Source organism: Balaenoptera musculus, chromosome 3, assembly GCF_009873245.2.
Source record: "Balaenoptera musculus isolate JJ_BM4_2016_0621 chromosome 3, mBalMus1.pri.v3, whole genome shotgun sequence".
NCBI lineage: Eukaryota > Metazoa > Chordata > Mammalia > Artiodactyla > Balaenopteridae > Balaenoptera > Balaenoptera musculus.
The window spans coordinates 153,873,742-153,887,909 of NC_045787.1; the positions used below are offsets into that span (position 1 = coordinate 153,873,742).

At 58.0% G+C, this 14,168-nt stretch overlaps 2 protein-coding genes across 16 annotated transcripts; one reads left to right on the top strand and one right to left on the bottom strand.

Moving 5' to 3' along the window:
• Positions 1-845: 845 nt before the first annotated feature.
• On the bottom strand, positions 846-4,921 carry MRPL55 (mitochondrial ribosomal protein L55). Of its 6 annotated transcripts, none has more exons than XM_036846183.1 (4): positions 4,673-4,921; positions 3,843-3,920; positions 1,481-1,685; positions 846-1,076 (listed from the first exon to the last, which is right to left on the bottom strand). In XM_036846183.1, exons 2-4 carry the CDS (start codon positions 3,866-3,868, stop codon positions 927-929), a joined length of 381 nt encoding a protein of 126 aa, XP_036702078.1. In that variant the 5' UTR covers positions 3,869-3,920; positions 4,673-4,921; the 3' UTR covers positions 846-926. The 6 variants fall into 6 exon arrangements, with proteins under 6 accessions (XP_036702078.1, XP_036702079.1, XP_036702082.1 ...); XM_036846184.1 differs by having other exon boundaries at positions 3,843-3,923; positions 4,673-4,801; XM_036846187.1 differs by lacking the exon at positions 4,673-4,921 and adding an exon at positions 4,251-4,482.
• An 8-nt stretch (positions 4,922-4,929) lies between these two features.
• Positions 4,930-14,085, top strand: GUK1 (guanylate kinase 1). Of its 10 annotated transcripts, none has more exons than XM_036846172.1 (10): positions 4,930-5,067; positions 5,530-5,683; positions 10,541-10,592; positions 11,200-11,313; positions 11,468-11,601; positions 11,714-11,810; positions 13,058-13,196; positions 13,271-13,355; positions 13,540-13,625; positions 13,766-14,085. In XM_036846172.1, exons 2-10 carry the CDS (start codon positions 5,638-5,640, stop codon positions 13,799-13,801), a joined length of 789 nt encoding a protein of 262 aa, XP_036702067.1. In that variant the 5' UTR covers positions 4,930-5,067; positions 5,530-5,637; the 3' UTR covers positions 13,802-14,085. The 10 variants fall into 10 exon arrangements, 9 of the variants coding, with proteins under 9 accessions (XP_036702067.1, XP_036702071.1, XP_036702068.1 ...); XM_036846176.1 differs by having other exon boundaries at positions 11,560-11,601; positions 11,697-11,810; XR_005019228.1 differs by lacking the exon at positions 13,058-13,196.
• Positions 14,086-14,168: the final 83 nt, after the last annotated feature.

The following is a 14,168-nucleotide window of genomic DNA, read 5'->3' on the forward strand; positions in this document are numbered from 1 at the left end:
GCTGCACAGTGCTGGTGTGGTGAGTGGACCAGAAGGGGTTGGCCTTCTGATCTAGAGATAAGGTACAGAGTTCATCTCCCACAGGCTGCTGGCTCCTGCCTCCCAGGTCATGAACAGAATGCCGTCCCCATCTACTACATGACAGTGCTCTACAACTGGCCCTCAGGTTTATGAGAAGGAGCCTGACAACCAAGGTCCTGTGATTGAACCCTAGGACCTAAGGAGAAGCAGCCCCAGGCCTGGGCCGGGTCAGCTGCTTTAAAAAGGCTGGGAATTGCTCCCTTGGGTCTTGTAGGTAGGCTGCCAGGGTAAAATCAACCCCTGGAGCAGAAAGGCAGCAGTCAACTGGAAGGCCTAGCAGATTGTAGCTACAATGCACTGCAGACCTCAGTGGCGTTAACAAAGGGGAGCGGCCAGTCCCTTTGGCCCCTTTGATGGGGAGCACCTTCCCACTGCGTGCTGGGTAGGGCTGAGGGAGCCCTGGTGAGGGGTAGGGCAGGCCAGCTGTAGGCTAGGTGCAGATGTCCTTGGATCCCAGACACCCTGCTCCTCCCACCTACTCTTGGTGGCCACTGTGCTCCCCCAGGAGAGTCCCTGGTGCCCTGAGGCTGAAGGCAGCGCTAGAACCAAGGGGGCTCCAGGACCCAGAGGGGCAGGTACAGCAGTGGCCAGGCTTCCCTGCAGTAGGAAGAGCACCCATGACCTCGGTACTGTTGAAGGATCACATGCCCTTTGGACCTCATCCTAAAACCAAAACTGACCTGATTCTAAGTCCTCTGTTCAGCTCAGTTGTAGAGACCCTCCAGGCTAGGGCACATGAAAAGGAAAGACAAGATGGACACAGCTTCGTGAACACATGGTTTAAAGACACATGCCCCTCCCTGCTCCATAGCATCCCCCTCGGTCAGAGCAGCTTCCAGGCACCATCACTTTTTGGTCCAAAACTGCTTGTACTGCTCCACATCAAAGTCGTCACCGAGCTCTGGTTCCTCCTCCTTCTCTTTGACCTGGGCCTCTCGTTTCCGGAACCGTGCACGCCTCTCCTCTGGGGACAGAGAGTCCAGGTCCACGGGCATCTGCGGGGAGGAAGGGATGTGTACATGGCTCAGGTGGAGGGTACCAGGATGTTCTCCAGGGTCTCCACTTCACCTTGTTATCTACCACACAGTTTAGGTCTTATGTGTTCTGTTGGGTTTTCTCTCCCTTTGAAGCTTTTTTAAAAAACTTTTTCTGCTTGTTTTCCCAAGACGTGATATTTTTTCGAACACACAGCTCACTACTGCTTTCTCATCTTGGTGTGTGGAGTGAGCTCCAGGTCACCCTCCTCCCTCTCCTCAAACAATTCTGACCCATGACTTGCCCTCCCTCCCCAGTCCAGCGATGGTGGGTTCTGACCCCATGAACCCCTGGAGGAGCAGTTTCTACAGGCTAAGTCCTCCGAGACCTGCACCCCAGGGGAGTGTCGGGGAAGGAAGCTTACTGTGAGCATCCGTCGAGGCTCCCGGTAGCGGATGTGGATGGTGGAACCATCCTGCTTGACCAGGAGCACAGGGTAGAGGCGTGCGTAGGTCTGCCGGTGCACTCGAGTGAGCGAGGCTCTGTTGCAATCAGCCCGCCGGGAGGACATATACAGTTGGCGGTGGCTCTCAAGGGCAGCCCCTGTCACCACACGCTGCCAGAGCAGGCTGCAGACACACACGAGCTGGTCAGCGGTTGGTGCCAGGACCAGAGTGGCCACGCAGCCCAGCTCCTATGGGGGCACACAGCAAACCGCACCAGGGCAGGATGTGGTCAGAGTAGCTCCACCCCACATCCAGAAAGAGGCTGCAGGGGTGAGCCCACAAGGCTCTCAGATGGGTGAGGACAGAGTCCACAGCCAGGACCCTGGTGGGTGTCTCTGGTGAGGCCTGGCCCCATGGCTAGGGTGCTGGACTACAGCATTGAGTGGGAAGCTGACTTCCAGGGGACTGCAAACCTGGTGCTGTGGACTGACCATTTGAGTCCATCCCACGCCCCCTTCCCCATTCACACATCAAAGCCCTAACCCCCCGTGAGATGGTGTCAGGAGGTGGGACCTTTGGGTGGTGTTTAGGATTAGATGAGGTCGTGAGGGTGGGGTCCCCCCAGTAGGATTGGTGCCCTTATAAGAGGAAGAGACCAGAGAGCTAACTCCTCCATATGCAAGAAGGCAGCCATCTCTGAACCAGGAAGAGAGACTTCACCAGAACCCTGATGGCACCCTAATCTCAGACTTCCAGCTTTCATAAGCTGCCTGGTCTGTGGTGTTCTGCTAGGTCAGCCCAAGCAGACCAAGACACCTGGTCCACTTGGCTTCTGAGTGTGGTGGGCACTCAGCCCTCCCGCACACAGCAGAGCACATGCTCCAAGGTGACAGGAAAGGGCTAGGTACTCTTCATGCCCCACTCTACCCAGCTACATGACCCCACATTTGTCTCACCCACTCGGGACCTCGATTTCCCTGTCCCAGCCTTTCCCTGTGACCCCCCGCCCCGAAGTCCCTTCCAGGCTGGCTTTCATGCAAACTTGAATTCAGAGCCCCAGGCTGTGCCTCAGTCCATCCGTTTCCTCATAGGTTTGAGGAAGAATGCGTTCAAACAAGTGCCAGAATTTCCTGGAATTGTCGGGTACTCTGGAAGTGACCTTCTTCTCCTGGCATCCTGCACACTCACCATGTGCCTTTTCCCAACTCCCTCACTGCATGGGCAGTCACATCAATGCAAACCTTCCCAACAGCCTCCCACCTGGTCCCCATTTCAATTCCAATTAAGTTCCCCTGCTTTGCGGGTAGTGATTCTAAAAACCTGATATTCACATAACGTCAGTAGCTCCCACCAGACTTTCAGGACTTCTCTCTCCACAAAGCAGCCAGCATGAGCACATGGGCCATGCACAGCCACAGTACGGCAGCCTCTCCTTTGGTTGTGGTTCCCACCACCCCCTGCACTCCCCAGCTGACACCTCAGGCTGAGGGCCCATCTCCTCCACTAGTCTGATGGCCTGGGGCAAGAACTGCATCTTATTTGCTACCAAGTCCCAGACCCTCCCTAGCTAAGTGCTCGTAAATTTTGGCAAAATGAATCCAGTCCCTGCCTCCAGAAGTGCAAGACTGGAGAAAGGAGGTGGTGGGTAAACTCCAGCAGCAGAGGAACCTGCAGTCAGTTGGGCAGGGCCTGTACCTAAGCAGCACCAGGGAGCCCAGGACACAGCCGCTCTGGAGAACCTGGGGTTGGTGACTCAGGAGGCTTCTGGAAGGGGCTGGAGTCAACCCTTGAGGGGAAAGAGTGGATGTTTTCCCACCAAACAGCAGTTGCAGTTCCAACATGAACCTTCTCCAGCATGAGGGCCCTCCTGGGAACGCTGCAGCCGGAGTCCCTTCTCCATCTTCATACTAACCCACAGCTTCAGGTGCCACATCCCTCTCCCTAGATTCCACAGAAACAATTCAAAACCTGCATTCATTTTCTCCTCCATCAATACTGCTCACTTGGGGGAGACCAGGGAGTGAGAGGAACACACAGACGGGGAGGCAGTTCTGGTGGTAAGAGAAGGAAGGCCATGATCTTCTCCATGGCTGGCCCGCAGGCTCTGAATAGGACAGTGGCCACCATCACATCTGTTTGGTGCCAGGTACTCACAAGTCACTTCCATTCCTCCTTCAACACTGTTAACGTGTCCACACATATGTACTTGTATGTATTCTCCAGATAAACACACTGGCTCTGGAAGTTTTCCTGAGGCAGCAGAGCCTAAGGCTCTTGAGTTGGCATTCTTTGGGTGGCCCCATTACAGCAGTCCCAAGAGGCCTGGAAGTCCATGCTTACCCAAGCAGTCTGCCCTTGGCCACCATTCCTCCTGCAGCACGTGAAGGCCCAGGGTCAGTCACTGGCCCAGTGTGTGACCTGCTAGGCAAAGAAATGAGAGATCTTTTTAAAAGGCAGGCTTTACCACCTAACTGATTCTCACCGAATCCCAGCCAGGAACAAAGCAGTCTCCGAGACATTACCAGGTCAGTGCCAGTCTTGCCCAGTAACCTATCAGGCTTCCAGCCCTGACCTGGCATTAGAATCACCCGTGGAACGTTTTTGACCTGGAGATGCCCCAGTCCTACTCCCCAAAACTCTGACTTAGTACGTCTGCAGCAGGGCCCGGGCCCATTCTGGTGGGTTGCTGAGTCAGGGAAGCCACTCTGAGGATGGAATGCAACGTAAACGGAGAAGACTAGCTCATACCTTGTTTTCCAAGGTCATTGCATTCTCACAAAATCCAGTGAGGTAAAGATTACAAAAGGGCAGCCGCGGCTTACTAAACCTTGAGTCCCAGGGAAACCGAGGTTTCCGCGGTGACAAACCAGTTGTTTCAAATGTCGAAGACCTGATGTATCAGACATTCAGACCCCAGGAAAAGAGCCCTCCCGGCCGAGATGAGAAGGTTTGCCTCGCTATCCCCTGTCAGGGCAGGGCATCTGCAGGCTTCCTTCCGCCTTAGGACGTGACTCAGCAGGACAACGAAATACTATAAACCTCCCAAGCGATACCCGCCCATTCTCTCGCCCTCGAGGGCGGCTTGCGGCGGGGCCCGGACCCTCCCTTGGGGGAAGCCCTCCAAGCCCGCGCGACGCGGCGCCTTTCCGGCACCAACTTGCCACCCTCACCGCCTCCGGAGCGGCCTCGAAGACCAGCGGCCCGGCCGCCACTGGCCAATTGGGTGCGGGACTGGCCAAAGCCCAATCCACAATCACTGTAAACGCAGCTTTCAGTCCTCCTGCGGCAGCGCCATAACGTCATCCGGCGGGCGCAGCGTCGTGCGGCGCTGACGTACGGCCTTGAAAGGCGGGGCGAGGCCGGCGCAGCTCCGACCAACTTGCCCGCTGGCTGAGGCGGGTCCAGCGCCGCGCTGAAGTGCTTCTCTGAGGGGTGGAGAGAGGCCGGGCCGGCGCGGCGCTGCTCTGTGACGTACGTCCCCGCGGGCGGTGGCGGCGGCCCTTCATGCTGCGGCGCCCGCTGGCCGGGCTGGCGGCGGCCGCCCTGCGCCGGGTCCCCTCGGACGGTGAGTGGCGGCCCCTCGCAGAGGGGCGGAGGTCCGGGCGCGCGCAGGCCCCGGGAGGGCCTTCCTGGGGAGTCCGGCCCCGGGCTCGCGTGTCGCTGTATGAATCCGCGGAGAAGAGGCGGGAACCGCCGCTGATTGCGTGCGAGGGGCCGCCAGAGCCCGTGCTGAGCGCCGGTGTCGTGGACCTGCCTGAGGGACTCCTGAGGCTGTGCTCGTGAATTCTGTCATCCCGCCAGCCACCGAAATTGCCCTCGGCGGTCCTCAGTGGTTCCCAGAGTTCCGTCTCGGGGCGAGCAAAGCGGGGTAGACGAGGAGAGAGGGTAGTGCGTCTTCTCATGGAGGCAAATTCAGGGAGGCTTTCCTTCGCTTTGAAGTTGTATTCCGTGTGTCTTGTGTTTTAGCATTGCTTTTGGTAGTTACTGTTTTACTTAGACAAATTAAAAGCTGGTTCCCCTGTGTCAGTCCTCAAAATGTAGGAGGAAATTCTCCTGGCACGGGAAGCTCCAAACAGCTTGTAAAACCCCTGCAGCTTGAGGACTTCATGCTGGATGCCATTGTGGACCCTGCAGGATGCGGAGGGGCAGAGAGGGGAAGCAGCCTGACACCCCTCTCCAAGGTGGGCCACACAGCAGAGCCGAAAACCCTGCGAGATCAGGGCTTTGAAGGACCCTAGGTTGCCGCAGAAGTTCCGATTAGCTCACCCGGCCTGTAGAAGTATGTAGTCTACCCCGAGCTCAAGGGGAGCAGCACAGATAACAGTTGGGAAACCCTCCCGGTGGTCCAGCTTTGGTGCTATGTTTGGTTCCCAACTATTGCAAACGCAGCGGCGTCCTAGGTGGGCGGAGCTGACTGCTCCAAGGACTCCCAGCCAAGAGGGCCCCTGGGACTGCTGCAGGCTCCTGGCCAGCACCACAGCCCAGCGCTGCTGGACATTGCAGATATGGGTACTCCACGCAGGAGCAGGTTGTTGGTGGCAGGCCTTCCTGCCTCGTGGGCATGGTAGCTGGGGTTCAGCTTCCCTCAGGGCAAGACACCTCAGGTCTAGGTTGCTGGAGCTGCCCATCTGCTGATTTTAGACATTCTTTGGAGAGCAGTGAGAGGGAGTGAGTCTCCACCCAGATGCTGGTTTGAGGAGGAACAGTGAGGTGTGCCACCTCACATGTTATCAGTGTCTTTTGATAGGGGTGGAGGAGGTGGAAGCTCAGGTGATGATTGGCCAGTGTGGGATGAGGCCCACGGGGACAGGAGGAGGGAGGCCAAGATGTGCTTCTCATGGTCAGCCTTGCACGAGTCCCCTGTGAGTGCCCCTTGGCAGCATGCCTGGCCAAATGTGGTCTTTTCTGGACTTTTCTGTCACTCTTTCACTTCCCAGACCATGACTTGTGAGGGACCCAGGAAAACCTTCACCTTCACCACCAGGAGGGATGTGGGCTGGGCGTGGCTTCCTGTCTTATCATTGATAAGCTGAATTTCCTGCCACGTGAGCCCCCACTCTGCCCTCTTCTTGTAAGAATGCCACACACTTGCCTGCACACACCAGGCCAGCTTGTGATCAGGGTTGGTGCCACACCTGTGATAAGTGTAGTTTGCTTGGGCTTTCCTTTAGATTCTGAGAACACGTTGATCCAGCCCTTGACCTTTGTCTGGAACTGGTAAGATCAACAGTTTGAGTAGAAGATTCTACAAGTTCTGAAGTTGTACATTTTTCTTCAGCCACACCCAAACCTTTTTTTTTTAAACACTTGAACCGTTGATCTCCATCTTTTGCGTCACATTTACCATAGCCCAAGAAACACGTTCAGAGGATTTGAGGAAGAGCAAGAAGGAAGGTATTATGATGTGGTTGGGGGTGGAAGGAAGTGACCCCAGTCCTCAAGGAGAAAAGGGAAAGCACAGAGGGTGAGCTGCTGGGGCCCTGGTATGCAGGCAGGTGCCCTTCAGTCGGGCTCTGACCCCTGGCTGAACCTGTGTAGCAGGCCTCTGTTCCCCCGGGTCCTTCTCTGATCCTGTGCGTGCTGGGCCTTGATTTCCCCTGGTCCCTGGCTGACCCTGGGTGTGCTTGACCTTTGTTCCCCTCTCTGTGAGAGTGAACCCTGCCCCAACCAGAGGGGCTTGGGCTTTTTCTTGCTCCATGATTTGTATGTCCTGGACCCCTTTCCCTTTCATGCTCCCTCTGCCTTCCCTTAGGGCTAGAACTGAGGATCTCATGTGGGACTGAATCCCCGTTCTTCTCCTTGATGGAAAGAGATCCAGATGCAGCTGTGTAGTGCCACAACAGGCCTGAGTCCTCCACAGTGTGGCTTCTTGCTAACACTTTTGAAGGACAAGCTTCCTCTCAGGGAAGGCATGGTCTCACCCCACTGCCGGGAGAGGAAGTGAGAAGAAAATCGCTGGCTGCGTTGTGGCTCTCCCACTTCAAGTCAGGTTCTTGAAAGTTAAATGGTTTCTTAAGGTCATTGGGCCAGGACATGTCCCACACACGGAGCACCTGAGGCCAAGGCCAGGGTAGTTCTCCTGTCCCACACAGCCTGCTTGGGGGATAGGGCATGACCAGCCATCCTAACCCAGATCAACTCATGTCTTGTGGCTTGTGTTTTGCAAGAGGGCTGGTGGGGTTTGACTTCCCTTCTCTGTATCCTCAGAGGGTTGTACCTTGTCTTAGTGTCTCATGGAGGAGTGGGGAGGGAAGTGGGGTGGTGGCCATGCCCAGCCCTTGGGACAGAGCGGGAAGGCAGGTGGAAGCAGGAAGGAGAGCAGGAAATGCTTCTCGAGGCAAGCCTTCCAGGGCTGCCTGAGGAGCTCCTCGTGAGGGGTTCCAGCAGAGAGCATTCCAGAATGCACAGGCTTGCACCAGCGACTCCTACAGAAATTGCATCCCTGATCCTTATTGCTGTCCTTGTGAAATTTCCAGTTTCTTGCCAGGAAGCTGGGGTTCAGAATTGTGGAATAGTCAAGGAGTAGAGGATACAGAACATTCCTAACTGCCAATCAGTTCTACCAGCTGCTGGGGCCAAAATCAGGCTCAGGGGTATCTGGCACACTTGATCACTGGGACTGAGAGGCCTTGAGGTGTGTCCCACGCTGAGTGTGCTCCTGTCAAAGGTGGCTTTAGTGAGCACTCTTATCACCATGATCACTGGGTGGAGCCCAGTACCCAGCGACTCCCCAAGTGCCTTCTGCAAGGCTAGGCCACTCCAACGTGGTCTTTGTGGTTCGGGCCCTCGTACTAAGAGGAGGTGACCTCAGGGAAGAGCCCCACAAGAGGAAGGACTCTGGATCCCACCCACCTCAAGGCAATGGTGCTAGGTGGGTGCCCCCTCCCCTTGTCATCAATAGTGTAACCTTTGAAGGAGGGCACGATGGATGGCCAGCACTGGGAAGGCCTGGGGCCTGGACTTGAGGGGCAGGTTGGGGCTCAGGAGGATACCCTGTGAGGAGTGGGCTGGCAGGGTAGGGTGATGATTTGGACCCAGGCAGGGAGTGAACTTTGCAGCCATCAGCCAGTCCCCATGCGTGCATACATACCTGCTGCTTACTGCCAGTGGTTGTTGGGCTGGGGGATGGGAGGTCTCAGTGGGATGCAGGTGCCGTGCCCATGCCCCCAGTGTTCATGACATGGCGTAGAAAGCCAGATAGAAACCAGTGTTTTGAGGTAAGATGATGAGTAAGACTTGTGCACAACGTGCTCCTTCAGGGTTTCAGGCGTTGGGACTTCCATGTGTAGTGTTTGGTCCTGATTGAAGACATGTCTTTCCTATGTAGGTTTGCAGTGTCCAGATGTTAGAGCTTATGACCACAACATCTGGCCATGATTGCAGGCATGGGGAACAGGGCAGGAACTGCTGGGGAAGCATGTTAGGGGCCTGTGTGCTGGCCTGGAGGCACAGGGCAGGTCAAGACCATGTAGCCTCTGGGTGTTGCTGGCAGGTTTACAGTTGGGGGCTGTGGGATGTGAGGGCGGGGCTCCTGTTCAAGTTGGACACATGGCAAAGGAGCATAGTGTTCCTGAGGGGCTTCTTCATAGAGAGACACGATGGGCCCTCCCCTCCCTGGAGGTGGATACCCCAAGTTGGGTCCAGAAGGCACCAGCTGCATCCACTGAGTTGAGGGTTTGTTGCTGTGAGCAAGGCCCAGGTAGGCTTTCTGGTCCATCTCTTGTGAGCATTGCCATGTGTCCACTTGATGTTGCCCCCGCCCTGGAGAAACTCACATTCCTTTGGCGCCTACATGCTGCCAGGTCCTGGGAAGACCTATGCTGCTGAACAACCACAGCTGCCCTGCTTGCAAGGTGGGGAGGCAGTGTGTGTGCGGTGGTGACTCGGCACAGTCCAGAGGTCAGGCAGTGTGGTGGCAGACCCCAGCCTCCATAGCCTTTCTCTTTCCAGGACTCCTCTAGGAGCAGCAACCTTGCTTGGGGACCGACTGGCCCCCGGTATCTCCTCTGTTCTCCTATGCTCCTCCACCCCGACATAGCTCTCCCCACAACCCTGGTCACTCACTGTCTAGAAGTCAGGACAGACCCAGGGGGGTGGGCTGGGTTGCGCACAGGACGTTCATCCTGCAAAGGAAGGAACTTTGTGAAGGCCAACGGTGAGCCAGAGATGAGACCTTCCCATGCACCAGTCCTTAGGGTAGGGAGGGGGCTGCGCTCTATTGGGCAGCAACAGCAGTGGGCTTGGAGTCGGACACACACACGTGTGGGCATTTGTATGGTGGCACTGTGTCTGGGTGGGAAAGTCAAGACACCAGAAAGGAGTTGGGAGTCCAATGGGACCGTTGCTAGATAAAAACGGTGTACTATTGTAATAGGAAACTTGGAAGAGACAAAGGAACTAAGAACTGGCCACTTAGAAGTGACAGATAATTGATGAGCTCCTCTGGGTCCATTTCTTCTATCTCTCTGCAGCAGGGGAGCGTATCTGTTTCCTGACTCCTTCTCCGGGGTGTTTGCATATGGCATGATGGTCCCAGAATAGCCAGCTATGCTTTAGCCAGATTACCCAGGTTGTCCTCATTGCGGATGAGGAAAGCAGTGCCCACCTGGGGCCCTGCTGGAGGTCTGCCCTGGGCTAGATGACTGGGTATCCCCGAGCAGAGTGGCCTGTCCCTCCTGGGCCTCATCGCTGGTCTGCTGGCCACTAACTGCTCCTCCACACCTTACCAGGCACCCCACAGACAGAGCCCTGCTGGGGTAGGCCAGCTCACCACACGCCCTCCCAGGGTCTCCCTCTGGGGCAACACATAGCCTCCCAGCCCCCTAACTCAGTGCCTGCCTCGATTCCTGTCTTCTGAGGCTCCCGATGCACCTGACCTTCCTCAGCCCATCTTGCTCACGTGGCTGGGTGGGCAAGTGCGCATCTCTAGGGTGAGGAGCGGCCTTTGCCCTCTGCTGAGCAGGTGGTGCTGGCTGCCCTGGGAGGGATTTAGTGCTTAGAGGGTGGGGAGCAGCCAAGGATTACCACTCTCCTCTCAGCTTATCCCGAGCAGCCCCAAGGTGAGCACGGAGGCCGCACCCCACGCAGAAGGTAGGTCCTGTATGAGGGGTGCTGGGATGATCCGAGGGGCACAGAGCAGGCTAAGCTGATGCTTCCAGAGCTCCCCCACTGTTCCTGCCCTTGGCGTTTTCACCTGTGGCAGGTGTCTGAGCCGTGTGTTATGAGCTGGGAGGGTGGCACCCATTGCTCTTCTGCTGGCTTCATGAGACCCAAGTATCAGAGAGGGGAATCAGGAAGCTGTGGTCGTTTGGGGTCAACCCCTTGCTTTTCAGTGGAAGTTCCCAGAACAGGGCTTGGGTTCCACTGACCTTGACCAAGGGCACCTCTGGGGTGTGGTGCCAGGAGACACAGGAATTGGGACCCGGACATGCCCCTCCCAGGAGCTCCTTGAGGGTGGGATAGGAGTGGACAACTGGGGAGGCCACACATTTGTGGTCAGTGCATGGATTACCAGGTAGCACGCCCAAAGGGAGGCATAGCCAGGGTTTGAGCGTGGCTCTGAGTGACTGCCCACAACTCTGCCCAATTTCTGGGGTGAATTCACTTGGGGCAGAGGTGGGGGCACTGCAGCCACCTCGCCCACTTCCATAGGGAGCAAGGCCCTGCTGATATTTGCCTCCCCTGTCCCCCTCTACAGGGATGTCAGGACCAAGGCCCGTTGTCCTGAGCGGACCCTCAGGGGCTGGGAAGAGCACCCTACTGAAGAGACTCCTGCAGGAACACAGCAGTATCTTCGGCTTCAGCGTGTCCCGTGAGGCCCCAGGGGAGGTGGGGGAGGGTCTCAAGGAAGCTGGGGGCGGGGACCCCTGCTGACATGCCCTGAAGCCCCCCACACTCCCACACGGTGGGGCGGAAGCCCCCGCACTGCTGACCCTAACCTGGAGCCTCCTCTCCCACACCTCCAGGTGGGCTGAGCCAGGCCCTGTGGGCAAGGCCCTGGGGATGGGATGCCTGGGGCTCCAGGTGTCCCAAGTCAGTCACTGGTACTTGTTCCTAGACACCACAAGGGACCCGAGGCCAGGAGAGGAGAACGGCAAAGGTGAGCTCAGCCAGCTGGCCTCGGTGCTCCAGCACAGGACTGGAGCAGCCCTCCATTTGTCAGAGTGATGCATGAGGCCTCAGTCTCCCCATCAGCTCTTCCTCCTTTGCAGATTACTACTTTGTGACCAGGGAAGTGATGCAGCGGGACATTGCCGCCGGAGACTTCATCGAGCATGCTGAGTTCTCAGGGAACTTGTATGGGACCAGGTGGGCCATGCTTGGGGCCCTCCCTTCCTCCAGTTCTCTCAGGAACCTAGAGGGGGCAGCCCAGGCAGGGGTATCTCTCTCTCTGTGGGCCCTGGGCAGGGGGTCTCCCCTTGGCTGGGCCCCAGGTGGGGAGTTTCTTTCTATGGGCCGTCTGGGCAGTTGGGGCAAGGGACCCAGCCCCCCAGGGGTCAAGATGCAACCACAGTCAGGGCTCTCTAGACCACCTGCTCCTGGCCCAGCCCTACTTATGTCTACCTGGCCAGGCTGCTGTGAGAACAGTGGGCCACACAAGGGACTGGTATGCAATGAGGACTCGGAGGACCTAGGTCTCATAGGTCGGCAGGTTGCACTGTGCACCCCCCCCCCAACCCGTGGGGTAGCCTGAGAGGGTCCCTGGCACAACAGCGGCTGCCCCTCCCAACAACCCACCAGAGCAGGGTCTTTGCTGGCTCCTCACACCTGACTTGCAAGGCCTGGAAGCAGTGCCTTGACACAGGCAGGCAGGGCCAAGCATGCCTCTGTGCATAGCCTGTCCCTGAGCAACCTAGCTGGGCGAGGCCAGGACCCCACAGGACCCAGCATACTCTGCCCCAGGTGCAGATGGGAAGAGCAGTGGGCTGCCAAGTGGGGTCATTTGGCCACTGTTGGGACACACAATGCCCGCTGAGGGGCAGTCCCCCCAGTGGATGAGGAGCACATGGTACGTGGTGACCCTAGGGTGAGGGGCCAAGGCCTGCAAAGGGTGGCCAGGGGATGAGGAAGCCCAAGGGCGTGCCGCGTAGTGCTATGGGGGCCATAGCCAGGGCATCCCTCTCCAAGCAGGGCCCCAGCATGCAGGATATGGGAGGGTGGTCGCCATCGCTAGCCTGAGGGCACGATCCAGGGGGTGATGCCAGAAGCTTCTGGAGGCATGATTGGTGGGTGGGACTGATTGGGGTGATAGAGTGGTGTGGGGCCTGGGAGCAGGTGCCAGGAGAAGGAGAGGCCCTGGGCCAGGGTCTGAAGGTGCCCCTCCCTACCACCACAGCAGACCAGCAGAGGGCCCCCTCGTCCAAGGGTTGCTCAGGGAATACTTCCAGAAAGAGGGAACAGATGCCACAGTTAGGCTGGGCCCCTGTGGGCACCCCCAGAGAGGCCCAGAGCAAGGGATGGGCAGTGATGGTCCCACTGAGGCTCTTCGAGGCCATGGGGGCTGCTAGGGCCTCAGGAGCCCACAGCTGAGCAGCCCCCCTCCTATCATCCCCCAGCAAAGCAGCTGTGCGGGCCGTGCAGGCCATGAACCGCATCTGCGTGCTGGATGTGGACCTGCAGGGCGTGCGCAACATCAAGAAGACCGACCTGCGGCCCATCTACATCTTTGTGCAGCCACCCTCACTGGATGTCCTGGTGGGGGCTGAGGGAGGAGGGCGGGGGGGCAACCCTGGAGGCTCTGACCTTCTGACTTTCATACTTCGTCTCAGGAGCAGCGGCTGCGGCAGCGGAACACAGAGACGGAGGAGAGCCTGGCTAAGCGCCTGGCTGCTGCCCGGGCCGACATGGAGAGCAGTGAGTGTGGGCACCTATCACTCCGTGTCCCTGGACCCTCTCCAACCCCCACAGTAGAACAGTCCCATCCAGCAAGGGGCAGAGGAGGGCTGGAGCCATCACCCAGCACTGTGGTCCACGTGAAGGGTCCCCGGACCCCCACCTCTGTCACCACAGCCTCCACTGACCCTGCCCCCACCCTCAGGCAAGGAGCCCGGCCTGTTTGACCTGATCATCGTCAACGACAGTCTGGACAAGGCCTACTGGGTCCTGAAGGAGGCGCTCTCCGAGGTGGGCTGGGGGTGGAGGTGGGGCCTCAGACCTCTGTCTGGCAAATGGGGAAAACAGGCTGGGACAGGTGATATGGTGGCCCCAGGCCCTGGGCAAGACCCTCTTCCTTTTCCCAGCCTCTCTTCCTTTCTCCCCGGCAGGAAATAAAGAAGGCTCAAGCAACTGGTCACTCCTGAGGAGGTCCACCGGCTATAACTCCTCAGGTGGGGCCTAGGGCCTGGCACCCACCTGCAGCGGGCCAGGGTCTCCGGCGGTGGCTCTGCTCACCTCAGCTAGCACCCAGGGTTTGGGGTGCTGCCTGTCTTCCCTTACTCCCCCACCGTGACTGGAGGACTTTTCTCTCACCCCCTCTCCCCATGTCCATTTCTAGGCTTCCTCCCCACCCCACCCTATCAACCCCCCTCCCATGGAAGCTGGGCCAACATCCAAATAAAGAACTGCTGGGTTAGAGTGTCCTTGAGCCCTTGGATCATGGCCCTGGGTGGGTGGGGCCACAGTACACCACTCCAGACCCACCCCCTCCCCACCCTGCTCTTGGCAGCC

What these genes read in the sequence shown, in the direction of transcription:
- GUK1 (XM_036846172.1), top strand. Translation starts at nt 5,638, where the DNA reads ATGCGGAGGGGCAGAGAGGGGAAGCAGCCTGACACCCCTCTCCAAG. An exon ending in GCCTGACACCCCTCTCCAAG is followed by an intron (nt 5,684 to 10,540) that starts GTGGGCCACACA and finishes CTCTCCTCTCAG; the next exon opens with CTTATCCCGAGCAGCCCCAA. An exon ending in CTTCGGCTTCAGCGTGTCCC is followed by an intron (nt 11,314 to 11,467) that starts GTGAGGCCCCAG and finishes CCACACCTCCAG; the next exon opens with GTGGGCTGAGCCAGGCCCTG.
- MRPL55 (XM_036846182.1), bottom strand. Translation starts at nt 3,343, where the DNA reads ATGTTGGAACTGCAACTGCTGTTTGGTGGGAAAACATCCACTCTTTCC. An exon ending in GGCTCCCTGGTGCTGCTTAG is followed by an intron (nt 1,686 to 3,197) that starts GTACAGGCCCTG and finishes GTGTGTCTGCAG; the next exon opens with CCTGCTCTGGCAGCGTGTGG. An exon ending in AGCCTCGACGGATGCTCACA is followed by an intron (nt 1,077 to 1,480) that starts GTAAGCTTCCTT and finishes TCCTCCCCGCAG; the next exon opens with ATGCCCGTGGACCTGGACTC.